The 25,711-nt window shown below is 44.7% G+C and overlaps 1 protein-coding gene and 1 pseudogene across 1 annotated transcript; one reads left to right on the plus strand and one right to left on the minus strand.

Annotated features, from left to right (window-relative positions):
- Positions 1 to 886: 886 nt before the first annotated feature.
- ZSWIM3 (zinc finger SWIM-type containing 3) lies at positions 887 to 25,499 on the minus strand. Its single transcript, XM_036245899.1, has 2 exons — positions 25,145 to 25,499; positions 887 to 3,299 (listed from the first exon to the last, which is right to left on the minus strand). Exons 1-2 carry the CDS (start codon positions 25,297 to 25,299, stop codon positions 1,367 to 1,369), a joined length of 2,088 nt encoding a protein of 695 aa, XP_036101792.1. The 5' UTR covers positions 25,300 to 25,499; the 3' UTR covers positions 887 to 1,366.
- On the plus strand, positions 15,238 to 16,350 carry LOC118618340 (annotated as a pseudogene).
- Positions 25,500 to 25,711: the final 212 nt, after the last annotated feature.

The following is a 25,711-nucleotide window of genomic DNA, read 5'->3' on the forward strand; positions in this document are numbered from 1 at the left end:
CCGTAGGGAAACAGGCCCAGGTTTTAAATTCAGCCTCTAGGTCAGGAGTCAGGAAACCAACCCTTGGGTTTGAGAAAACCCAGATCTCCCTGAGAGCTTGGTGTTGCCCAGCCGACCTCTCCCAGCATTTTCCCGAGAGATCTAAAATGGCGCTGTGACTGGTTAAGGTCGTGGTAATCTAGTGCAAGAACCAAGACTGACGGTCAGCTTTTAAATTCTTTTTTTTTTTTTTATCTTCACCTGAGAGCATTTTTGCATTTATTGTCAGAGCAGAAGGGAGAGAGGAGGTAAGAGAGAAACATTGACCTGAGACACATCAAGTGGTTGCCACCCACATGACCCCAACTGGGCGGGGACAGACTGCAACTGTCTTAGCAGGAACCAAACCCAGGACTCTCTGGTCCACAGGCAGACACTCTAACCGCTGAACCAAACTGGCCAGGGCTGACGGTCGACTTTTAACCTCAGTTCCCCTGAAATTGGTTGACTACCAGGCTCCAGGTGATTAAGATTACAAACTAGTAACAACAAAAGTTAGTGCTGATGCTTATTATTGTGGCAAAAATGTTCTATTTCTATAAATGTAGAGGGGAAACTAGGCCAACACTGATTTTTGCAGGTGAGGAAACTGGGATCAAAGAAATGAGGGACTTGCCCACAGCCCTCCTGCAAACTGCAGGCAGTTTATTCCAGGATTCAGATCTCTTCCCTCCCTGTCTATTTGGCCTCATCATGCTAGAATATGAGGCAGCCTGAAATCAATGTTGAAGGTTTGGTTGGTAGGAAGAGGATGAAGTGGTGGATTCAGTTTGTGAATTTGTGGCATCAAGTTGTTTTGCTTCACAACCCCCACTCGATTCCGTCCCTATTCAAGCAACACACATTCCCCTTATTTGATTTTATTAAAAAAAAAACTTTAATATGAATAAAAATAGACACAAATAACATTCTTTGTAAAGAGCAGCAATAGTCAAGGATCACCCTTCTTCCCTTTGTCCCTGAAAACAGGCTCTTTGACCAGGTCCATTTTGTCTCACTCTATCCTGGGTCACGGGTTCATCTCTGTAAAATGAGTAAGAGCTGAATTCCGGGATTAGGGGAGAAAGAGGGATGACCTTTCAACATGGAAACAACTTTGGCCTTAAACAACGAACGAGGCTCCCGAGGAATGCCAAAAGTAGGGCAGAAAAGGGGGAAATTCAAAGGACTGTCACACAATGGGGTTCCTCTTCTTCCTTGTAACAATCTTCTTAGCCCCAGCTAGGAAGACATTGGTTAAAATGCTGACTCCTAGCATGTCCTGTCCACTGTGAGCTCTCAGACTTCCAAGGAGGGGTTTGTGGTCCAATGCACCAGAACAAGTGCTTCAATCATGAACCATGGCTCCAGCAAGAGGGAATCCCTCCCCTTCCTCCTGCTTTCCCCAGAGAAAAGGAAGGCGGCCCACATCCTTGAAGTCCGCTGGCTGCTGAGTGGACTCAGGTGGCTGGTAAGGGTCAGCCCAGATGTCCACAATCTTTCGCAGGGTGGAAAAGCGCTCCTCCAGCTCTGGCCCCTCACTCTGCATTAACAGGTTTGCTAGCTCCCTGCTTAGGTCCTGGATCATGTCCTTCCGCCCTTGTTTCCCAGGCTGGCCTGTGTTTGGGACCACAACAGGGTCCTGGAACTCCCCTCTGGGCCCAAGGAGGTGCTGGTACCTCTTTTGCCACCTGCGGCAAACCATGGTTTCACCCACAGGCTTCTGGCTGGTGTGCAGCAGGGCCAAAATGTGCCGGCACGGCAGGTGGTACCGTTGTTGAAAAGAACAGCTACAGCTACAGCCGTCTTTGCTAACCTGGTGAGAGTCCTCTAGCAGCTTAACGTCCAATGAGGAGCCAGCCATATCCATCAGGTGGGTGGAGTTCTGTACCACCTCCCACTCATTGTAGCACAGCTTATAGGCCAGTTCGAAGCCACTCTTGTGCAAGGTGTCTAGCATGCCACCCTGGGAGGGCTGCACCTGTGGCTGCTGCTGTAACTGCACCTGCTGTGGGCATGGCTTTGTTTCTTTCTTGGGGAGCCTGGTAAGGCTTCCTCCACAGATTTCAAAAGGCTTTTTGGACTTTGGTGACATGCTTGGTGGCCGGGCTCTCTTTAACTTGGGAGGAGCTGTGGGCAAGTTCTTCACGCCTTTGGTATTAAAGAAGTCTATGTAATCCACAAAGCGGAGGATGCAGTCCAGCAGGGATCGCTGTTCCCTAAAGAGGCTTGACACCTTGCTGGTGACAATATCTAGGCTGTCCATGTAGGTGTTACACGCGTGTAGGCCCTTCCTGACGTGCATGTACCACAGCAGTTCACAGGAGAACCAGTGGGCCTGAAGGAAGCTGAAGAGCTCCTCTTCTAGTAGGGCTTGGGACATCTGGCAGAGACTCTGCAGGCTGGTGTCAGAGGTGACAAACACAGCCTCCCGCAGGGCTTCCTTCATGAGATTTTTAAAGGATGGATTTGCTGAACTACGATGCAACTTCTTCTCCAAGAGCCGGGTGGTGTGGTAGATGGACAGGAGAATGCGGGCAGCAGGGAAGACCTCCTGCAGGACGGCTCGGTGAGGGAAGGATGGGTCCACAAAGACCACCTTGACCTTCGGCCAATCTGAGTTGAACTCTGTGAAGATACTCAGCATCTTGGCCACAGACATAGCTGTCTCGGCCTTGAGCACAGCAAAGTGTACCACTCGACCCTCTCGTTCCTTGTTCTCCACCAAGAAAGCATAGAGGATATGGCCCTGGGCATTCTCCACCCGATGCAGCAAGAGATTTTCTGGGAAGCGGATGAATAGGTTGCCCATCTTGCTGCTCTGAAAGCTGAGCCGGTCCAGGTCTTGGCTGTTGCCTACACTGAGGGAGGCCATGGAACCCTCATCCACCTTAAGAAAGTTCTTCATTACTTTTGCTATCTTGGCCAGGTCAGAAGGAGTGATACCCTCCTGCTCTGGCTTTGAGGCTGTTTGGATCTTATCTAAGCAAAATGATGGTTCAACCAGGGGCTTCTCAGCCCTGTTAAGGTCTTTTTTGAATGCAGGCTGCTCAGGCTCAGGTTTCTGTAGGCACAGCCTCTTCTGAGATTCAGCAGTGTCTCCTCCAGGATCCGCAGTTTGGGAGTCCACATGTATATGCTGGGTGTTGAGTTCACTGATAAATAGTCTATCCAGTTTCTCATTGTAACGCAGGAGCAAGTATGCCGGGCACAAGTCCACCTCTGGTGTTCTCTTCCTGTTTGACTGGGTCCGAATACAGACAAATTTCACCTGCACATATCTAGGAAAGGTAGAGGTGACAGTGAGAAAGGTGCTTTCTTTTAGAAGACAACGCCCTGTTGGGGCTTACAGTGGCTGATATATTTTCTGGAGACCACAGTGCAGTGTAGGACTGTAGGGAAGGAAGATTTACGTTCACTCTCCAATCCCAAAGCTCTTTCTTCAAGACCCTGAGTAACTAAAACTCCCTTCACTTTCATCTACAGCAGTTCTAAGCCCCAGCTCCTTTCACTCACTCTGTTGCCCATCTATAGCTGCCAACAATTCAATCTGAGGCAAGATACAAGCAAGGGAAAACAGATAAGAGGCAACAGCAGAGTATCTAGCTGCTTACTTACTGTTTAAAGTGTCCCCCAGCCTTGGCTGTGTGGCTCAGTTGGTTGAGCGCTGTCCTATACACTGAGAGGCCATGGGTTCAATTCATGGTGGGCACATGCCCTGGATTTCAGGCTCTGTCCCCAGTAGGGGGAGTGCAGGAGGCAGCTGATCAATGTTTCTCTCATGAATGTTTCTCTCTCTCCCCCTTCCTGTCCTCGCTCTCTAAAATCAATAAAAACATAAAAAATTGCCCTGGCCAGTTTGGCTCAGCAGTTAGAGCATTAGCTCACAGACCGAAGGGTCACAGGTTGGATTCCTGGTCAAGGGCATATATCTGGGTTGCAAGTCTGATCCCCAGGCCTAGTTGGAGTCATGCGGGAGGCAACCAATCAATGTGTCTCTCTTGCATCGATGTTTCTCACGCGCGCTCTCTCTCTCTCTCTCTCCCCCTTTCCTCCCTCCCTCCCTCCCTTCCTCCCATCCACTCTATCAAAAAAATCAATAGAAAACTATCCTTGGGTAAGGATTAACAACAGCAGAAAACATAGCCTGGCAGGTGTGGCTCAGTGGTTGAGCATCGACCCATGCACCAAGAGGTCACTGCTTCCCAGTCAGGGCACATGCCTGGGTTGTGGGCCAAATTCCTAGTGGGGGGCACGCAGAAGGCGGCCAATCCATGTTCTCTCATAGATGTTTCTATCTCTCTCTCTTTACCTCTCCCTTCCTCTCTAAAATCAATAAAGAAAAATAATTTTTTTAAAAATAAAAAAGTAGCCTAGCCAGACGGTGTGGCTCAGTGGACTGAGCATCGTCCTATGGACTGAGAGGTCCCAGTTCAACTCCCCATCAGGGTACATGCCCAGGTTGTGGGCTCGATGCCCAGTAGGGGGCGTGCAGGAGGCGGCCGATTGATGTTTCTCACATCGATGTTTCTATCTGTCTCTCCCTTCCTTTCTCTCTTAAAAAACAAACAAACATAAAAATAATAAAAGTAAAATAAAATAAAATGTCCCCTTCATTCCTGCCTTTTGGGAAGCATTGCCTACTCCAGACAGCAAAGATAAAAGTGGCCCTGCCCTGACCAGGTGGCTCAGTTGATTGGAGCATTGTCCTGTACACCAAAAGGTTGTGGGTTTGATTCCCAGTCAGAGCACATAGAGGAGGTTACCTGCAGGAGGTAACCTATCGATGTTATTCTCTCTCTCTCAAATCAATATATATATATATATATATATACACACACACACACACACACACATGTATATATGTATAAAAGCATACCCTTGGGTGAGAATTAAAAAAATAAATAAAAATGTAAAAAGTGGCCCTCAGGGGTAGGTTATGTCTGGGCCTCCTCTCTAAGGCAGAAGTACTCTGTTCACCTTTCATTTAGAGAAAAATGTCCAGCCCAGCCAGTGTGGCTCAATGGTTGAGCATCGACCCATGCACCAAGAGGTCATCGGTTTGATTCCTGGCCAGGGCGCATGCCCTGGTTGTGGGCCTGATCCCCAGTTGGGGGCATACAGGAGGTGGCCAATGTTCTCTCTCATCGATGTTTCTACCTCTCCCTCTTCCTTCCTCTCTCTCTCTAACATCAATAAAGAAAAAAATTAATAAAGAAAAAGAAAAATGTCCATATCCTAAGAGATTTTGAGGATCCCTGGGTAGATAATCTTTTAGGGTCCCCACTGGTATTGCCATTCTAGGCAGAAAGTGATGATTCAAAGGAGAAGGGCAGTTAAATTGATTATCTGCTCTTTCTTCCTATCAACTTTCAACCCATGCTTCAAGGCCCAAATCAGGTCTCCAGGGGGCCTTTGTGGATGCCCTCAAGTCACAGTAATTGCTCCTTTCTCTGTAGTCATAGCATTTATTTAAAATAAAAGGCTTAGCAGATTCTCTGGATAGCAGTATGCTTAGTGGTTAAACAGTGGAGACTGGAGGCTGACTGTTGGATCTGAATCCCACTCATACACTGTTAGACCTTAGGCAATTCCCTTCACCTCTCTTGGTGTAGTTTCCTCATCATAAAATGAAACTATCTTATTAGGATTGTTATGAGAATTAAATAGGCCACACTTCACCAGTGTTGATAGAAAAATTTTAAATCTTCAATTGGAAACAATGTAGATTAAGATATAGAAATAAAATCATAACAACATTAGTACTGCCATTTCCTTAGCTTCTGCTACCTAATTCCCCATATTGAAAATGCGTACCCCTCATACCTTGCTTCTGGACAAAGGCAGTTAGAGGGGTCTTATCCCAGGATGGCTGGATTTTAAACATATCTGTGTTTCCCACAAAAACATAGGAACCATGGAAACTTGGAAAATAATTACTTTTTTAAATCCTCACCCGGGGACATTTTTCCACTTTTTGTTCAGATAGAGTGGGAGAGAGAGAGAAAGAGAGAGAGAGAGAAACATCGACGTGAAAGGAACAGATGGAGTGGCCGCCACCTGCACGACCCAACCAGGGCCGGGGACAAACTGCAACCAAGATACGTGCCCTTAATGGGAACAGAACCCCGGGTCTCCCTGGACTGCAGGCTGATGCTCCAACCGCTGAGCCAAACCAGCCAGGGCAGAAAAGAATTACTTTTTAATAGGATTATTCTTTTGTTGATGAGTTATTTTGATACGAATGCTAGAAAAAGGGAGATTCTAGCCCTGCCGGTGTGGTTCAGTGGTTGAACATCAACCCATGCACCAAGAGGTGACCGGTTCGATTCCTGGTCAGGGCACATGCCCAGGTTGTAGACCTGATCCCCAGTAGGTGTCATGCAGGAGGCAGCCAATCGATGTTCTCTCTCATCAATGTTTCTATCTCTCTCTTCCTCTCTCTCTAAAATCAATAAAGAAAAAAAGAGAGAGAGAGAGAGATTCTAGAACATCTTAAAGTTGGAACACAAATACTGTTCTCTTGGGTTGGGAGAATTTAAGCAGTCTCTGCGTCGCTTTGTGTATGAGAAATAAGCCCTCTACAGTCCCACCTAGGAAGCTTTCAGTGACTTTGACACCTCCCCAAATTTCTCGTGTGGCTGTTTGTTAACACACAGCTTTTAACTGAGTATCTGCTCCTGATGGTTTAAGAAATGTTCATGTGGTATCATACTGTTTAGTTTTATTTTCTCTTTTTATCCCTCTGTGGATGTGAGTTTGAAACACATGATACCGTAATCCTATGTGATAGAATGGTCTAGAATGAGAATTACTTTTTAGTGGGAGACTCTTCTATTTTAACATTTCTAAAGTTTTTAATATGAACTTGGCATTGGAAAAGGGAAGAAAAGAGTGTCTACTCTTCCCCTTTATGAGTGTGTGTTCATGGCTGAATGAATAAAGAAACCTGGGTTTTCAGTTGCCAGGTCAAGTGTGGAGAGGGGTGCTCGCCAGCATGCTAATGGGAACCAGAGCACGTATGTCTCCGTCAGGTTATCAGCAAGTCTTCAGTTGAAAGCTGAGGACATAACTGATTAGTACTTGCTCTCTCTAGAACTGATTACAGGAAGGAGATGCTGACTGGGTTAGGCAACCCAAGAAAAGAAAGCAGCAGTCTAACTTAGTGATAACACACGTTTCTGGATTTGAAACAGACCTTTCCCCCATCTTACTCCACACACCTAAAATTGTCTGTTTTTCTTATCAGACCAAAGAGCAAAGAAGGAAAGAAAAAAAAAAAAGTAAAATACTTTACCAATCTGTCACTTAGGTACAATTTTGTGGTACTTTAGGTACAAACAGACACTTATGTCTGTTTTCTTTGTATTGCTCTTAAAAGTCCCGTCTCAGCATATTATTCTGCTGTTGCCTCTGTCCTCCTTGGGGCATCTGGGTTCTGGATGCTACCGCTGGTATCTCTACTGCTGCTATGTGAATGATAGGATGTAAAGGACCACTACAGTAAGGGCTCTTTGGATTAATCAAAATATATATATTAATCCTCACCTGAGGATATTTTTTTCATTGATTTTTAGATAGAGTGGAAGGGAGGGAGAGAAAGTCAGACAGAGAGAGAAACATCGATGTGAGAGAGACATATTGATTGGTTGCTTCCCACATAACCCTGACCGGTGCTGGGGATTGAACCTGCTACCTTGGCATGTGCCCTTGACTGGGAATTGAACCCAAGACCATTCAGTCCTCGGGCCGATGCTCTAACTGCTGAACCAAACCGGCCAGGGTTGTAAAATATTTTTAAAAGCTAAAAAAAAATTTTTTTAAAGGATGTTGTATACATTTTATAGTCTGGCTATGTTTGATATCTTGCTGTCAAGTATGCTTCTCAATCTGTATTTATCTATCCTATTAATAAATGTTAATTATAAAACAAACAAAAAATAATCAAATAAGCCACATATCTAATATTTAGCCCAGAGCTCAGTTGAGCCTTCTATTTATTTTAAATAAAAGGTCATCTAATGTTATCACAGCTCTTCTGCCTTGTGACATTCACTTGGCAGCACATTCCATCCAATTGGATGGGGTTGTCTTCAAGTGGCAAAACTGAGTTAGTCCTCAGTGTCTTCCAAGCGCCTAACACAATGCTCCTTATTCCTTCATCAAAGATCTGCTGGATAAATGACTCATGGATCACTGATGGGTGGAATAGGTCACACCCTGGCCTCCTCAGGGAGTGTCTCAGCCCAAAGACCAGGGAAGGGGGAAAAAAAAACTCAGCCCCTGATATGACATGACACAGCTTGGGCATCTCACCACCCCCTTTCCAAACACCCTAATCCAGCTGGTCCTGCTTGCTCATCCTGTGGGGCAAACTTAGAAAAACAGGATATGCCAGGACCGCAATCACAGGGTGGAGGAGCCCAAGGCTGAAAATGCACCTGTTGTATGCACAATGCTGGCCCAGCAACACCATCCTCACCTTGGGGCCAGGAAGGGACTGGAACAGCCCTGTAGTATGGCACAACCAGTCAGGGATGACTGTGGTGTGGCCTCTGCCTACGTTTCCAGCCTCATTTTCCACCTGCTCACCATCTTGTTTGTGTGTAGTCAAACTCTCTACAGCTTCCCATGTTCACTATGCTATGTCTCACTTCTGTGCCTTTGCTTTGTTTGCTTCAGTCTGCAATGCCCTTCCTACCTGTCTTCACTCCAGATTTTATTCATCCTTCAGGACTATGTGCAACCATCACCTTCTCTAGGAAGAGTTCCCTAAGTCTTTAGATTGGGACCTACCCTTCTGATGGCTCAACATCCTAGCACAGCTCTAGCTCATCAAATTATATTGATTTTATGTGCGCTTAGTACACATTTGTTAAGTTAGTCCAAAGAAAAGATATTGATGAGTGCCAACTATAAAGCTCTTTCTACCTTTCTGGGTTCCATTAATGACTGCACCTCCCAGGGTAGAAACCTTGGCATTCTTCCCCCTCACCTCCCCCTTTTTTTTAAATTATAGAGATGAAAGGAGAGAGGGAAGAAGGGAGAGAGACATCACTTTATTGTGCCACTTGTTTGTGCATTCATTGGTTGATTCTTCTATGTGCTGTGCAGGGGAATGAACCTGCAACCTTGGCATAGTGGGACAATGCTCTAATCAATGAACTACCCATCCAGGGTTGGTATTTTTATTTATTTATTTTTTGGTATTTTTATTTAAAATTATTTTTTTCTTGCCCTGGCCAGTTTGGCTCAGCGGTTAGAGTGTCGGCCTGCGGTCCGGAGAGACCCGGGTTCGGTTCCCGCTAAGGGCACGTACTTCGGTTGCAGTTTGTCCCCGGCCCTGGTTGGTCGTGCGGGTGGCAGCCACTTGATGTGTCCCTTCACATCGATGTTTCTCTCTCTCTCCCTCCCACTCTATCTGTACAAAAGATGGAAAAATATCCTCGGGTGAAGATAAAAAAATAAAATAAAATAAAAAATTTTTTTCTTTATTGCTTTTAGAGAGAGAGGAAGGGAGAGGGAGAGAGAGATAGAAACATCGATGAGAGAGAACATCAACTGGCTGCCTCCTGCATGCCCCGCACTGGGGATTGGGCTCACAACCTGGGCATGTGCCCTGACTGGAAATTGAACCGGTGACCTCTTGGTGCATGGGTCGATGCGCAACCACTGAGCCACACTGGCAGGGCTAGGGTTAGCATTCTTTTCATTCCTTCTTCTCCACATATCTGTATCCAATAATGTTAACAAGTCTTTTAAATTATTTCTTAGCACCACTACATGTATTAGGGATTATTATATGCCAGGCTATATGTAAGTCTCTAACATGCATCATTTTATACTATGAAAAGGGTACTGTTATCCAATTTTACAGTTGGGGAAACAGGCTTAAAGAAGTTCTTCTCAAGGATGAGAATCTGGGATTTAATCCTCCAGCTAAAACGGAAGGATCTGGGATTTGAACTAAGCCTGCTTGGCTCCAGTCTGCGTGGTTAACCATTATATTGTCTGTTTTCTTTCAACATATTTCTCCTTTCTCTGAATTCTCATTTTACCCTCCTCAACTTGACCCTCAACACATTGGTTGTTCAGATTCAATAACTTCCTTAAAGATCTCTAAACATACTGTTCTTGTTGGCATCATGCTTTTAAATTCAGTGGGTACTAGGTTGAAGCCTGTTATTTTCTTCCTACTCCCTTTAAGCGTTTTTATCAAGACATAACCTACATACATTGAAGTACACATTCTTTTGTAATAATTCTTTGAGCACTGTAGTTATTTTAATCTGTACTTATTTCTGTCTCCCAGGTTAAAGCAAAAACTCCCTTCAAGACAGGGATAGAGCCCTGGCCTGTTTGGCTCAGCGGTTAGAGCGTCGACCCGCGGACCAAAGTGTAGCAGGTTAGATTCCGGCCAAGGACACGTATCTTGGTTGCAGTTAGTCCCTGGCCCTGGTCAGGGTCCTGTGGGAGGCAACCAACTGATATGTCTCTTTCATGTTGATGTTTTTCTTTCTCTCTCTCCCACCCCTCTCCCTCCCTTCCACTCTATCTAAAGATAAATGGGTGAGGATTAAAAAAAAAAAAAAAGACAGGGATAGAGTTTTATACAGTCATAGCTTGGTATCTGCAGGGGATCGGTTCCAGGAACCCTGAAAATACCAAAATCTGCATACAGGTCCCTTATATTAAATGGCATAGTACTGTATTTGAGATTACCTGTGTGTATCCTCCTGTTTACTTTAAATTATCTCTAGATTACTTATAATACCTAATACAATGTAAATCCTATGCAAATAGTTGTTATACTCTGTTTAGGGAACGACAAGAAAAAAGTCTGTATGTGTTGAGTATAGACACAACCATCAACCATCATAGACCTAACTACATAGTACATGTCAGTAACAACATAACTTTTTAATTTTAATCCTCACCCGAGGATATTTTTCCATTGATTTTTAAATAGAGTGGGAAGGGGAAAGGGAGAGAGGGAAAAAGGAAGAGGGAGAGGTGGGAGGACAGAGAGATAGATAGAGTCAGAGAGATGTGAGAGAGACACATCGATTGGCTGCCTCCTGCATGACCCCAACCACCCCAGTGGGCTGGGGATCAAACTTGCAACCGAGGAAATTGAACCCATGACTCTTTGGTCCTTGGGCCGACGCTCTAATAGCTGACCCAAAACAGCTAGGGCAAAACTTTTTTTTTTTTAATCCTTATCTGAGCGCCTGGCCAGTGTGCACAGTGGTTAGTGTCAACCCATGCACCAAGAGGTCATCAGTTCGATTCCTAGTCAGGGCACATGCCCAGGTTGTGGGCCAAATCCCCAGTGGCGGGCATGCAGGAAGTGGCCAATCGATGTTCTTTCTCATTGATGTTTCTCTCTCTAAAATTGATAAAGAAAAAAAGAATCCGCCCTGGCCGGTTTGGCTCAGCGGTTGGAGCGCCGGCCTGCGGTACAGAGAGACCCGGGTTCGGTTCCCGCTAAGGGCACGTACCTCGGTTGCAGTTTGTCCCCGGCCCTGGTTGGTCGTGCGGGTGGCAGCCACTCGATGTGTCCCTTCACGTCGATGTCTCTCTCTCTCTCCCCCCCTCCCGCTCTATCTGAACAAAAAATGGAAAAATGTCCTCGGGTGAGGATAAAAAAAAAAAAAAGAATCCACTCTGGCTGGTTTGGCTCAGCGGTTAGAGCGTTGGCCTGCGGTCCAGAGAGACCCGGGTTTGGTTCCCGCTAAGGGCATGTACCTCGGTTGCAGTTTGTCCCCGGCCCTGGTTGGGTTATGTGGGTGCCAACCACTCAATGTGTCCCTTTCACGTCGATGTTTCTTTCTCTCTCTCTCCCTCCCACTCTATCTGAACAAAATAATCAAAAGGTGACCTCGGGTGAGGATAAAAAAAAAAAAGAAAAAAAGAATCCTCACCTGAGGATATTTTTCCATTTATTTTCAGACAGAGAGGGAGGAAGGGAAGGAAGGAGGGGGAGAGAGGGAGAGAGAGAGAGAAACATCAATGTGAGGGAGACACATTGACCGGTTGCCTCCTGCACAACTCCGACTAGGGCTGGGGACCGAACTGCAAACAAGGTACGTGTTCTTGATTGGAATCGAACCCGAGACTCTGGTCCATGGGTCGATGCTCTAACCGCTGAGCCAAACCGTTCAGGGCATAACTTTTTGCTTTCCCCCAAATATTTCTGATTTGTGGTTGGTTGAATCCATGGATGTAGAACCTGCAGATATAGAGAGCTGACTGTACTTTTTAAAACCTCCCTTAGTACTTATATCTAAGAGTGCTCAACCAGGATCTGGAGGAAGGGAGTCAGCCAGTCATGCTGACTCTAGTCTACTCTGTAGGAGTTTGTATTCCCCTGCCTACCTGTGCCTCCAGTGTACTCCCAGTGCCTGGCACTGCGCCAGGCAGACTAGGTACTAGATACACACATACTGAATGACATTAATGAGTGTGTATGACAGAAAGTTCTTCCTATAACATGAGTAGAATACTAGGAAGATCACTGGGAGTTTGGTCAGATGACCTGGCAACTAGTCCTAGCACTATTACTCTTACTAACTATAACTTTGAACAGGTCCTTAGTTTAATTTCAAACATTTACTAAGTCCTAGTCTGTACCAAACACTGCTAACTGCTCAGAAGGCTACATACGCCAATTAGATAGTCTCTACTATCAGCCTAGTGAAGAGAAAAATTATTAAACAGATGGCCAGTAAAGTCAAGATTAACTGAATAATTAAACCGAGGTAAAAGCAATATACTTATATAGTAGAATCTCGTTTCTCAAAACTTAATTCATTCCGGAAGGCTGTTCGAGAAGTGATTTGTTTAAAAACTGAATAATTTTTTCCCATTAGAAATAATGTAAATTGAATTAATCCATTCCAGACCCCTAAATGATTCTGTTTTAACCTTTCTTATATACAGAACATGACTAAGTTCTATCATTGTTCTCACAACTTTCCTTTTCACTTTGCTGCTATCACTAACCTTCTTAGGACCCATAGTGACTTACTGTACGTATTTGATAATAATAAGCAGCAACAAAAGCAAAAAAACCCCATGAAAATATTCACAGCACAATTTCCTGAGATGTTAACAACCCAAGTTTTAGCAGTAAACTGACTCACACTTGCACATTCTCTCCTTTGTCTGTCACCTGAGAGACTCGTGACTGATCATCAGGTATCAGCATCAAAGGGTTGTCGGTCGAGAACCGAAATTTTGTTTGACAACCGAGACATGTTTTCTGTGAACAACTTCGTCAAGAACCAAATTGTTTGAGATGGGAGACATTCCAGAACTGAGGTTTGACTGTAACTGAATAGCATTTACCTTGACCATGGGGATTGGAACAGATTAACTAAACCTTCTGATTCATTTCACATAAGATTTGTATCCTTGTAGTGCGCAAACTGCACCCGGGGCAAGGAATACAATTTTTTATAATCAGAGTAAAGCCATTTTATTTATTTTAAATGTTTTTATTAATTTTTAGAGAGGGGGGGGAGAGATAGACAGAAACAACAATGAGAAACACTGATCAGCTGCCTCCTGAACACACCCCTACTGGCACATGCCCTGACCAGGAATCGAACCAGCAACCTCTCAGTGCAGAGGTCAATGCTCAACCACTGAACCATATGGACCGGGAGAGAGTAAACACATTTTAGATAATATAACTTGAGTTATGAACAAGACCCAGAGTCAGAAGATCTGATTTAAATTCCAGCTTTAACACTTAGTTGTGTGAAACTGGATAAATCACTTCATTAGCCTCCAGATCCTAATCTATAAATATGAACATAACAAGAGTACTGATCTATGAATAATCAGCACCTGATCCAAGAATAATCAGTACCACTAAAAGTGAATTTATTTAAAAGGCTTTGACAGGATCTGTTGGTTACCACCCAACATCCCTTAGCCCCCTGCTCCCTTCCTAACAGAAAGCTATTCTTCCCCATAGAGCCAAGTGCTTCAGGCCAAGTCTAAACCCATTAAGGTAATCTCATTAGGGATGGGCATGGAGACTGACCCAATTCTGGGCAAATAAACATGGAAGGAAAACTGCAGGAAACCAAGGAAGGCTTTTTCTTCTGGATATGACTCCTGCATTTGTGCCATGTGGGAAGCCATCCTGAGGGCAAAGCTGAGACCTGAGGATGGCAGCGTGGGAAGAAGCAAAAAGCCCAGTACACTGAAACAACCCCCTTCAAAGGCCCACCTTCTTTCTGGGCTTCTAAGAAATAAGGCATTTTTGCCCTGGCCAGTTTGGCTCAGTGGTTGGAGCGTCGGCCTGCGGTCCAGAGAGACCTGGGTTCGGTTCCTGATAAGGGCGCGTGCCTCGGTTGCGGTTTGACTCCGGGCTAGATGGGTTGTGTGGGTGGCAGCCACTCGATGTGCCCCTTTCGCGTCAATGTTTCTCTCTCTTTCTCTCTCCTTCCTACTCCATCTGAACAAGAAATGGAAAAAGGTCCTCAGGTGAGGATTAAAAAAAAAAAGAAATAAGGCATTTTAAGTCAGGATTTTCAGTTAATTGAAGCCAAAAACATCTCCAGAAACAACATTTCCTAGTAAATAGTAGGAAAAAATATTTGAATAAAATTTTATCTTTCAAAAAGAAGAGTAAAATGATGAAGTTAATATATTTAACAAAACATAAGTGATAATGGCAGCTATATGGCAATTCTTAGAATAATCAAAGAATGACTTAAAGTGTCACTGTTTTGTTGTTGTTTTTTTTATCCTGGTATATTTTCCTCTTCTGTCTCACTGTTGTAATATGTAAAGGTTGGTTTTACCAAAACATTCCTGGGCTTTATCATGTTTCCCAAAAGCATAGTTTAATTTTTTGCTGTGTAAATCCTTTGCTTTTCAAGTTCCTATCAGATCATCATCTTTGCTTGATTTCCCTTCTCCATTTGTTAACTGGTATAAGGCTGAGGGTGATGTAAGGACTTCAAGTCTTACAGCTCTTGGGAGATGTGCAATTTCAGTTTGCAATCAGTTTTATTTGCATTATATTATCCTGATGTTTACCACATTGATTCATTAGCCAGGAATTGACTACCAAAGACATTGATGGGACTGGTAGGGATAAGCAGGAAGGAATAATTAGATAGTGACTCATTTTATAAGTGGCCAGTGTATTAGCAAGATTTTTGTGTTATGATTTTTGCTTTCCTACGCAGCCTTGTGACTATGGATACATGGAAAATGAAAACTCAGGTAACAGGGCTTAGTTAGTTCAAAGGGTGTCACGAGGATTAAATAAAACAATGCCTGTAAAGTTAGAGAGTGTTTAGAATGCATTCCAAATGAGTGTTTAAAACAAGCAGCTAAGCTGGTGTGGCTTAGTGGATTGGCATGGTCCCATGGACTGAGAGGTCCCGATTGTCTAATTGTTCATTTCTGGTCAGGGCACATGCTGGGGTTGCAGGCTAGATCCCCAGTAGGGGGCGTGCAGGAGGCAGCCAATTGATGTTTCTCCCTCACACCAATGTTTCTATCTCTCTCTCCCTTCCTTTAGCTCTAAAAAATCAATAAAAACATATCTTAAAAAAAAAAAAAAAAAAAAAGTAGCCCTGGCTGGTTTGGCTCAGTGGTTAGAGCGTCGGCCTGCGGTCCAGAGAGACCCAGGTTCGGTTCCCGCAAGGGCACGTACCTCGGTTGCAGTTTGTCCCCGGCCCTGGTTGGGTTGTGCGTGTGGCAACCACTTGATGTGTCCCTCTCACATCGATGTTTCTCTCTCTCTCTTCCTCCCACTCTATCTGAACAAAGAATGGAAGAATGTCCTCGGGTGAGGATAAAAAAAAAGGTAGCTATTGCTCTGCAGCAAAAGGAGCTGCCGCCACGCCTGCACTTGCAATGGATGGTCGTATGGAACGGTTCCAGCTTCCTGATCAAGAGGAACAGGCAGATGTACAGCATCGCTGAACCCCAAAATGTGAAGGCCTGCAACTCCTTTGGCTACAATGGGCTGATTCACTGCAAGACGGTAGGCTTGGAGCCGACAGCCCACCGCAAAGATATGGTGGTCTTCATGAAGCTAAGATCCGTCCAGCCAAAGCGGACCACTGCCTACATGTGGACCACCATCAACAAGAACAACAGGGCCAACCAGAGCCAGATCCGGCACTGGATGCGATCCACAGGAACAAGTACCGCTGGCATCTGTGCATGGCCACCATCCGCACCGCCAGTACCACCCTGCACAGCCAGAAGCTCATGATGGTGAAGAGGAAGCAGGCCGCCCCAAGAAGAGCTCCTGAGCACTGCACACCCCCACCCCAAAGCAATAAAGGTATCAGCTAACTTTACGGAAAACAAATGTGCCGGGTGGTGTGGCTCCACGGTTGAGCGTGGACCCATGCACCAAGAGGTCACTGGTTGATTCCCTCTCAGGGCACATGCCCGGAGGGCGTGCAGGAGGCGGCCAATTGATGTTCTCTCTCATGGATGTTTCTCTCTCTCTCTCTCCCTCTCTTTAAAACCAATAAAGAAAAAAAAAGGCGCTATTAAACTGAACAGCAATGGAGAGAGACATTCCGACGCTTCATGGACTGTTTGAAGAATATCATTCCCCAAAAAGACATAACAAGCCCTGGCCGGTTTGGCTCAGCGGTTAGAGCGTCGGCCTGCGGTCCAGAGAGACCCAGGTTCGGTTCCCGCTAAGGGCATATACCTCGGTTGCAGTTTGTCCCCGGCCCTGGTTGGTCGAGCGGGTGGCAGCCACTCGATGTGTCCCTTTCACATCGATGTTTTTCTCTCTCTCTCTCCTCTCTCTCCCTCCCACTCTATCTGAACAAAAAAATGGAAAAATGTCCTCAGGTGAGGATAAAAAAAACAAAACAAAAAACAAAAAGCCCCAAAACAGCCATATATAAAAATATGGGATGGGAAACTCCATATGAACCTATAGAATCTCCTTGTTGACTGGGACTTTTGGTCATTTAGTGGTAACTCCCACAGCATATTTCTTTGACGCTCTTAAAATACCTCATTGCAAATATTTACTTAGCGCTATGTTTCAGCCACTACATATATTTCCTTATTTAATCTTCACCACATCCTCCTTGTTTTTCAGAGGAATACACCATGTGGCAAAGGTTAAAAAAAAAATCTTGCCCAAGGTCAAGGGTAAAGCCTATCCTTCAGACTCCAGAGCTCTCATTTTTAACCATAATGCCTGCTTTTCCTGAATTTCCAGGAATCAAAACCACTTTTTAGCCCTGGCCAGTTTGGCTCAGCGGTTAGAGTGTTGGCCTGCGGTCCGGAGAGATCGGGGTTCGGTTCCCGCTAAGGGCATGTACCTCGGTTGCAGTTTGTCCCCGGCCCTGGTTGGTCGTGCGGGTGGCAGCCACTCGATGTGTCCCTTTCACATTGATGTTTCTCTCTCTCTCTTTCTTCCTCTCTCTCCCTCCCACTCTATCTGTACAAAGAATGGAAAAATGTCCTCGGGTGAGGATAAAAACAAAACAAAACAAAACAAAAAAACCACTTTTTACATATGCCATAGCCACCCATATAACATTTGCATTATTATTTTCAAATGTTTTTTTAAATTTATTGAGTTTTTACATTCATTTTATTTTCCTTTTATTGACTTTTAGAGAGAGAGAAAGGGAGAGGGAGAGAGAGATAGAAACATTGATGAGAGAACATTGATTGGCCCCCTCCAGCATGCCCCTCACTGGGGATTTGGCCCACAACCTGGGCATGTGCCCTGACTGGGAATCAACCAGCGACCTCTTGGTGCATGGGTTGATGCTCAGCCACTGAGCCACACCAGCCAGGCTCAAATGGTTTTCTTTAAATCAGCTCACTTTACTCTATTTAATAAGGATCTTTATGTTTACATATTCACAAGAATACTATTAAAATAATCTTGCCTGTTCACCAGTAATATGCATATCTGGTTGTGAGAAACGTCCTACTCTGCTAAATTATCTCCTAAAAACATTTCCCCCACCCTCCTTGCAGTCCCACAAGAGAAGCGCTCATTCCACCCACCCATATACCACTCAAAAACCTAACACAGCATGCTCAGCAGAGAGCCAGTGTGCAAGAATATTCCTTACAACATCCCATCAGTCAATCTGTCTCTGCTAAAGGCTTGTGCTGCTCCTAAGTTCACTTCCTGATAAACTAGTTCAGTCCACTACTGTCTTCAAGGGTGGAGACCACAATTTACCCATCTTTGTACCCCAGCTCAACACCTGGGGGTAAACATTTTACCTCTTACTGGAAGTTTGTTGAATGATTAATAAACAAGTAGAATTAAAAAGCTGTTACAACTCATTTGTTAAGTAGGGCAGTTCAGAGCCCTGGCAATAAACAGGCTGGGTTTGACCCTCAGATCTAACTAACACCTAGGTGCTTTCTTACTGTTTTTTGAAATACTACCCTACTCCCTGCTCCAACATTCCCCCCCTTTTCTGCCCATTCCCATTTTTCTTTCGAATTTTCCCAAATTCAGACTTCCGTGGCTCACACTTGGTGATTCTGAATGTGAGGGTGCTTTTTGTTATAGGTTCCCTTATTATTTTCCTCTTCCAAGTCTTAAAAACCTTAATCCCTGCTACTGGCCTCCCCCTTTACCGTGTCTATCCTCTGTCCTGCCTTTTGCTCAAGCAAATGAAACTGGGAGACTTAATGTAAAGCAGAGAGGTAAAAACAATCCTCTTCACAGTTAATTTCTCTTGGCTTTGTTTCCATCTGCATAATAATATTATTATAATAGCAGTTAATATATATGGAATGTTTTCTATGTATTAGTACTGTGGTAAGCACATTACATGTATTAACTCATAATGGGAATAACAAAACCTACCCCTGATAAGGCTATTCTGAGGACCAAATTAGATAATGAAGGTGAATGTGCTTTATAAATGATTTCTGCAAAATGTCAGGAAAGACTGTTTTCTACTAATCTAGAGCCTGCACTGGTATTGAGTGTCAACCAGCGCCCCTACCCTACCCACCAGATTAATGTTCCTTGTCATTCCCTGTCCAGCACTCCATACTTTTCCTCCAGAGCACTAGCTACTATTTTAAGGAAATACTTATTTCTGTGGTTAAAGTTTTCATTTTTTTTTTCTTTGTTGATTCTAGAGAGAGAGAAAGGGAGAGGGAGAGAGATGGCAACATCGATGAGAGAGAACATCAGTCAGCCGCCTCCGGCCCTGGCCGGTTTGGCTCAGGGTTAGAGCGTCGGCCTGCGGTCCGGAGAGACCCGGGTTCGGTTCCCGCTAAGGGCATGTACTTCGGTTGCAGTTTGTCCCCGGCCCTGGTTGGTCGTGCGGGTGGCAGCCACTCGATGTGTCCCTTCACATCGATGTTTCTCTCTCTCCCTTCCTCTCTCTCCCTCCCACTCTATCTGTACAAAAAAATGGAAAAATGTCCTCGGGTGAGGATAAAAAAAAAATAAAAAATAAAAATAAAAAAAATAAAAACATGCTCACAATTTAAAAAAAAAAAAAAAAATCAGCCGCCTCCAGCATGCCCCGCACTGGGGATCAGACCCAAAACCTGGGCATGTGCCCCCCGACCAGGAATCGAACCAGTGACCTCTTGGTGCATGGGTCGACGCTCAACCACTGAGCCACACCAGCTGGGCTGTGGTTAAAGTTTAATATTTGTCTACCTAACTAGAGGGGAGACAAATCTTTTTCAACACTATATCTCCAGACACTAGCATAAAGTAAGTTTTCAGTTAACAATTGTTAAAATCAATAAATTAAATTGCCCATATAATGGAATAAATGATGTGGAATAATCCCCAAAATACATTGATAAGTGAGAAAAGCAAGTATTCAGCCACTTGTGTTAAAGTAAAGAGTCCTGGCCGGTTTGGCTCAGCGCTTAGAGTAACGGCCTGCGGTCCAGAGACATCTGGGTTCGGTTCCTGCTGAGGACACGTACCTTGGTTGCAGTTTGTCCTCGGCCCTGCTTGGGTCATGAGGGTGGCAACCACTCGAAGTGTCCCTTTCTCATCAATGTTTCTCTGTTTCTCTTTCTCTCTCTCTCTCTCTCTCTCTCCCACTCTATCTGAACAAAAAATGAAACAATGTCCTTGGATAAGGATTAAAAAAAATTATAAAGCCCTGGCCGATTTGGCTCAGCGGTTGGAGCGTTGGCCTGCGAACCAGAGAGTCCTGGGTTAGGTTCCCGCTAGGGGCACGTACAGGAAAAAAAAAACAACTACTAGATTTAATAAATGAATTCGGCAAACTTGCAGGACACACACACATACACACACACACAAATAAAGTAAAAAAGACACATATGCACATACAAGATACGCTTGTTGCCCGGCTGGTGTGGCTCAGTTGTTGAGCGTGGAGCCATATACCAAGAGGTCGCCAGTTTGATTCCCGGTCAGGGCACATGCCCAGGTTGTGGACTCGATCCTCAGTATGGAGCATGCAGAAAGCAACCAATCTATCTCTCTCTCCCTTTCCCTTCCTCTCTAAAGATCAATAAACATATTAAAAAAAAAAAAAAAAAAAGATACGCTTCTTGAGGCTCAGTGTATCTCAGAAAGGTAACAGTGGTTGCTTCTAGACAACACAGTAGAAGCCACACTAATTTTTAGACCCTTTGGTACGATCTGAAAAAAATTTATTCACCAAATGACTATACAGGGTGGGGCAAACTAGGTTTACAGTCATTTGTATGGAAAACAATACCATAACAAATAAATAATAATACAAGAATAAACTGTTTCTTACTACTGTAAACCTACTTTTGCCAAACCTTGTATTAACCACTCAAAAACTATTCAACCTTTGTCTGACTGGTGTGGCTCAGTGGTTGAGCATCAACCCATGCACCAAGAGGTTGCTGGTTCAATTCCCAGTCAGGGCACATGCCCAGGTTGTGGGCCTGATCCCCAGTGGGGGCATGCAGGAGGTGGCCAATCGATGTTCTCGTTCATCAATGTCTCTATCTCCCTCCCTCTCCCTTCCTCTCTCTAAAATCAATAAAGAAAAATTATTTTAAAAATAAAAATAAACATAAACTGGCCCTGGCCGGTTTGGCTCAGCGGTTAGAGCGTCGGCCTGCGGTCCTGAGAGACCCGGGTTCGGTTCCCGCTAAGGGCACGTACCTCGGTTGCAGTTTGTCCCCGGCCCTGGTCGGTTGTGCGGGTGGCAGCCACTCGATGTGTCCCTTCACATCGATGTTTCTCTCTCTCTCTGTTCCTCTCTCTCCCTCCCACTCTACCTGAACAAAAAATGGAAAAATGTCCTCGGGTGAGGATAAAAAATAAAATAAAATAAAATAAAAATAAACTGTTCAACCTTCAAAAACAAAAATGAATAAAACTAATCCCAACTCTCCAATCTGTTATCTGAGTCCCTCCAATCATCTTTCCCACTGCTCCAGCATAAATCTTCCTTCTGGCTAAGCAGGTCACCTCACTGCCTTAAGGACATGGTGTTAACACATGCATGAACTCACACCATTTCTTCCTCCAGGACATTAATCCTCCTTTGGTAGGCAGGATGGTCCCCCAAAGATGTCCTTCTACTTCCTAAACTCTAGAACCTGTGACTATGATAGATTCCATGGCAAAGGGGAATTAAGATTGCAGATGCAATTAAGGTTGTTAATTAGCTGACTTTTTAAAAAGTGAAATTATCCTAGATTGTATGAGTGAGCCTAATATAATCACAGGTTCCTAAAAGTAGAAGAGGGAAGCTGAAGAAGAGAGTCAAAGAGGGAGCTGGGATGACAAAATCAAGGTCAGAGCGATGTGATGTGAGGGCTGAACCAGCCACTGCTGGCTTTGAAGATGGAGGACGGGAACCAAGGGCCAAGGAGGTGGGCAGGCTCTAAAAGCTGGAAAAGACAAGGACGGATTCTCCTCTAGATTCTCCAGAAAGAAATGCAGCCTGCTGACATCTAGATTTTAGCTCAGTGAGACCTGTGGCTGACCTCTAACCTATAGGACTGTAAGATAGTTTGTGTTTAAACTACTGCATTTATGGTAATTTGTTAGGGCACCAAATAGAAAACCGATTTTCTCTCTTTTGAGTCCCTATAGCACCTGTTACAGCATATTTTATTTGGGAATACATGATTCGATGAATCATGCTTAGTACTTGATGACTCATTCATTCAACATTATTTAAAGTCTGCTATGGGCCAAGTCCTGTACCAGACCTGGGGATGGTCTGCCTAAAGGGTGTTTATGTGCAAGGGTGAGGTGTTTGGGTTTGATCCTATTTAGTAATACTGTGCTAATCAGTGAGAACACAAAAGTGATAAACCATAGTCCCTCCCTGGAAGAGCTCAGCCAACCCATGGGAACCTCTGTAAACTGTATTCCCAAATAAAATATGCTGTAACAGGAGTAACAGGTGCTGTCAGAACACAGAAGAGCATCTAACCTAATCTTCAGGGAGTTAAAGACTTCCTGAAAAGAGTGCTGAAGTATGAAGGAACAGCCACAATGAACTAAAACAGAGTTTCCCACGAGAGGTCCAAAATGGCATCAGCTTGCACAAGAATACTTATTTTAACAGTTATTTAGAAATATAGCCCATTTGGGGGACCACTATACTGTTACTTGTTACATATTATTGCTTAGATTGGGTCTAAAAGAGATTTCTTTTAATATTAAAAGTGAATTTAAAGAAAAATGTTAAGTAAATTGTAGCACAGGCTATATAGTACTGAGAAGATAGTGTATAAAATTACTGACATTAGAGGAAGTGAGCTAAGATAAGTGGATGGGCAAAGTTATTCTAGCCAATAGACATGATAAGTGTAAGAACAGGAAGCTGTGGGGTTGGGACAGGGGCTGAGTATGGCATAGACCCGATGCGGAAGGACACGCAGCACAGGATGGAGAGGTCAGAAGGGTCAGATGGTCTGGTGAGCCAGGTTAAAGGTCTTGGAGGCTATTGCAATTATCTGACCTAGACTGTAAGCATCTCGAGAGCAGGGCACTTTTTGCATTATGCTCATCACTTAGAAAGATGCTACTGGCATAGAATAAAGTCCAAACACCTCACAATGGTACCTAAAGACCCTTTAGGTAGACTGCAACTGACTTCATCTCCTGCCAAGCATGGTATCCCACCCTTTCCCTCAAATATGCCACCTTCTCTCACATATCTGTAACTTTGCTTCATAACTCCTTCTGCACAGTAACTTTTCAAAAAAATCCTCACCCGAGGATATTTTTCTATTTATCTTCAGACAGAGTGGGAGGGAGAAAGAGAGAAAGGGAGAGAGAGAGAAACATCGACATGAGAGGGACGCATTGACTTGTTGCCACCAGCATGATCCTGACCAGGGCCGGGGATGAGCTGCAACTGAGGTACGTGCCCTTGGCCAGAATCAAACCCGTGACTCATTAGTCCTCGGGCCAACACTCTACTGCTGAGCCAAACCAGCCAGTGCCACAGTAACTTTTTAAAAAAAGATTTAAGATTGATTTTTAGAGAGGAAAAGAGGAGAGACAGAGAGAGAAACATCAATGTGAGGGCAAAACATCCATCAGCTGCGTCCTGCACACTCCCTACTGGGGATTGAGCCCAAACCAGGGCATGTGTCCTGACCAGGAATTGAACCTGCAACCATTCGGTGCATGGTTCCGCCCAACCAACTGAACCACACCAGCCTGGACCTACACAGTAACTTTTGGTCAAACTCCTCCATGCTATTTGCTAATTAACTACCGAGCTCCTACTCTAGCCTTTTGCATTCATTCGTGGCCCGATAGAAACCATTATGAAGCCTTTCTCTGCTTCCCAGGCATTTGTCACTTCCTCTGCACATCTCCTTTAAAGCATGTATCACACACTAGTCAGTTTAATGGAGTCCAACTCTATCCTACATTAAGCTTTTAAAACATATATATTTTTTATTGATTTTAGAGAGAAAGGAAGGGGGAGAGACAAACATCGATGACACTGATGAGAGAAACATGGATAGGCTGCCTCCTGCATGCCCCTTTATTGAGGATCGAGCCTGCAACCCAGGCATGTGCCCTGACCAGGAATCGAACTGGCAACCTCGGTGCAGTGGATGATGCTCAACCAACTGAGCCATATGGGCCAGGGTCCACCTTCAGCTTTTTGAGGATAGGTTGGTTTCTTATTCATCTTTATGTTATTCTGTACCCAGCACAAGACTGGGCTTCCAAGCAGGGGAAAGAACATAGCCTGCCTTCCTAGATGGGAGCTTTGGCCAAACGTCTCAACCCAGAGGTCTCAGATGTACTTTGACCCTCAGAGTTGGTCCACTTTTACAAATTGAAAATCAACTCAATTTGTAAAAAATGGATAAATTCACACAAAGCCTGGATTTCTGACTCGTCTTGCCCCACATTCTGGCAACACTGGATCTTTATTGTCACATGGCAGCCATCAGCTGGAGTTGATTAGATCGGGCCTGCTCTCCATGTTATATATCCCCACTTCTGTTGTTCCTAACACAAAGACGTGGTGTTGATTGTGAATTTCATCATTCTTTTTCTTATAGTAAAATTAAAAGTAAACTTTCTTACACTGGGTTGTTTCACCTGAGCCCTGATGCATTTGAGTTTTCAACCCTCTAAACCTGTTTTCTCATCTGCATAATGGGAAAAATAACATTTACCTATAATTCTCTGTAAATGGGGTAAAGTATGTCCAGACTAGAGAATACACAGTATTTGAAAATGGTTGTTAATCTCAGGAGCTCAAGAACTATTTAAAAACCAAATGAATGAACAAAGGAACCGAATTAATCAACAACTGACCACATTACTGCTTTGTAAAGAGGAGACTGATGAAGGAAATTATCACCAAGGCATTTTTATCCATTTTCAAAGGCCATACTTTGTGTCTGGGCTGCAGGTGCTCAGGAAACGCAGATAAATTGCAGTTATTACGAATTCCAGAAAAGCTGGGAATGTAGGAGTGTGAGTGAGTGGTCAAAAACGGATGCCTATGAAGGTTTGGCTCTCTTTTCACCAGGCACTCAGGAGGTGCCCATTGTGTGCCTGTTGAATGCTCAGGGAAACAAGGGCCCAATTGCACTCCCTCCTCCTCCAGGCCGCCCTCCGGCCTCCTCCCTACCCTCCTGCCCCGCCCCCGCCCCGCCCCACCCTTACAGGATGTCCTCACGGATGGAGGTGCCATGGTTGAGGTTGTGGAAGCGGACGGAGACGCGGTCCCCGAGAATGAAAGAGCACCTCTTCTCCTTTTTGTAGACGCTGAAGCACTTCCTGAAGTCCTCGTAGGTCTTGAAACAGCTGCCCAGCTCCATGGCCGCCCCCTCAGCCCAGGCCAGGGGATGGCCCTAAGATCAATACCAGGGTTCAGAGGTCACACCATGAACGTCAACACTGGCGAGGGCCCAGAATGCCTTCAAGGTCGGCCCCAGTTGGGTGGCCGGCTATGGAGTTCAGGAGGAGACTTAGGCCTCAGCAAGTTAAAACGGGTCTGGGGGCGTCTTTGCAGTCTGACAGAGGGGAAATGACGCTCAGCCCTCTTTATCAAGTTCCTGGGCTCCGCCCCTCAAGGTCATATCCAATCCCACACGGGATTCCCAGACTGGCACTCATTTTCTCCAATAGCTAGAGAAAGATAGCCACGCACCCGAAGACTGACAGGAGTACTGGCCAATCATAATTTGCATCCCCCTCATTCTCAGGGTTGGCAGACATCCGTTTACTAGA

This window comes from Molossus molossus, unplaced genomic scaffold (genome assembly GCF_014108415.1).
Source record: "Molossus molossus isolate mMolMol1 unplaced genomic scaffold, mMolMol1.p scaffold_m16_p_6, whole genome shotgun sequence".
Classification (NCBI taxonomy): Eukaryota; Metazoa; Chordata; class Mammalia; order Chiroptera; family Molossidae; genus Molossus; species Molossus molossus.

Coding starts and splice junctions, on each gene's coding strand:
- ZSWIM3 (XM_036245899.1), bottom strand. CDS start 25,299: ATGGAGCTGGGCAGCTGTTTCAAGACCTACGAGGACTTCAGGAAGTGC. Junction 3,300..25,144: donor TCCATCCGTGAGGACATCCT/GTAAGGGTGGGG, acceptor TACCTTTCCTAG/ATATGTGCAGGTGAAATTTG.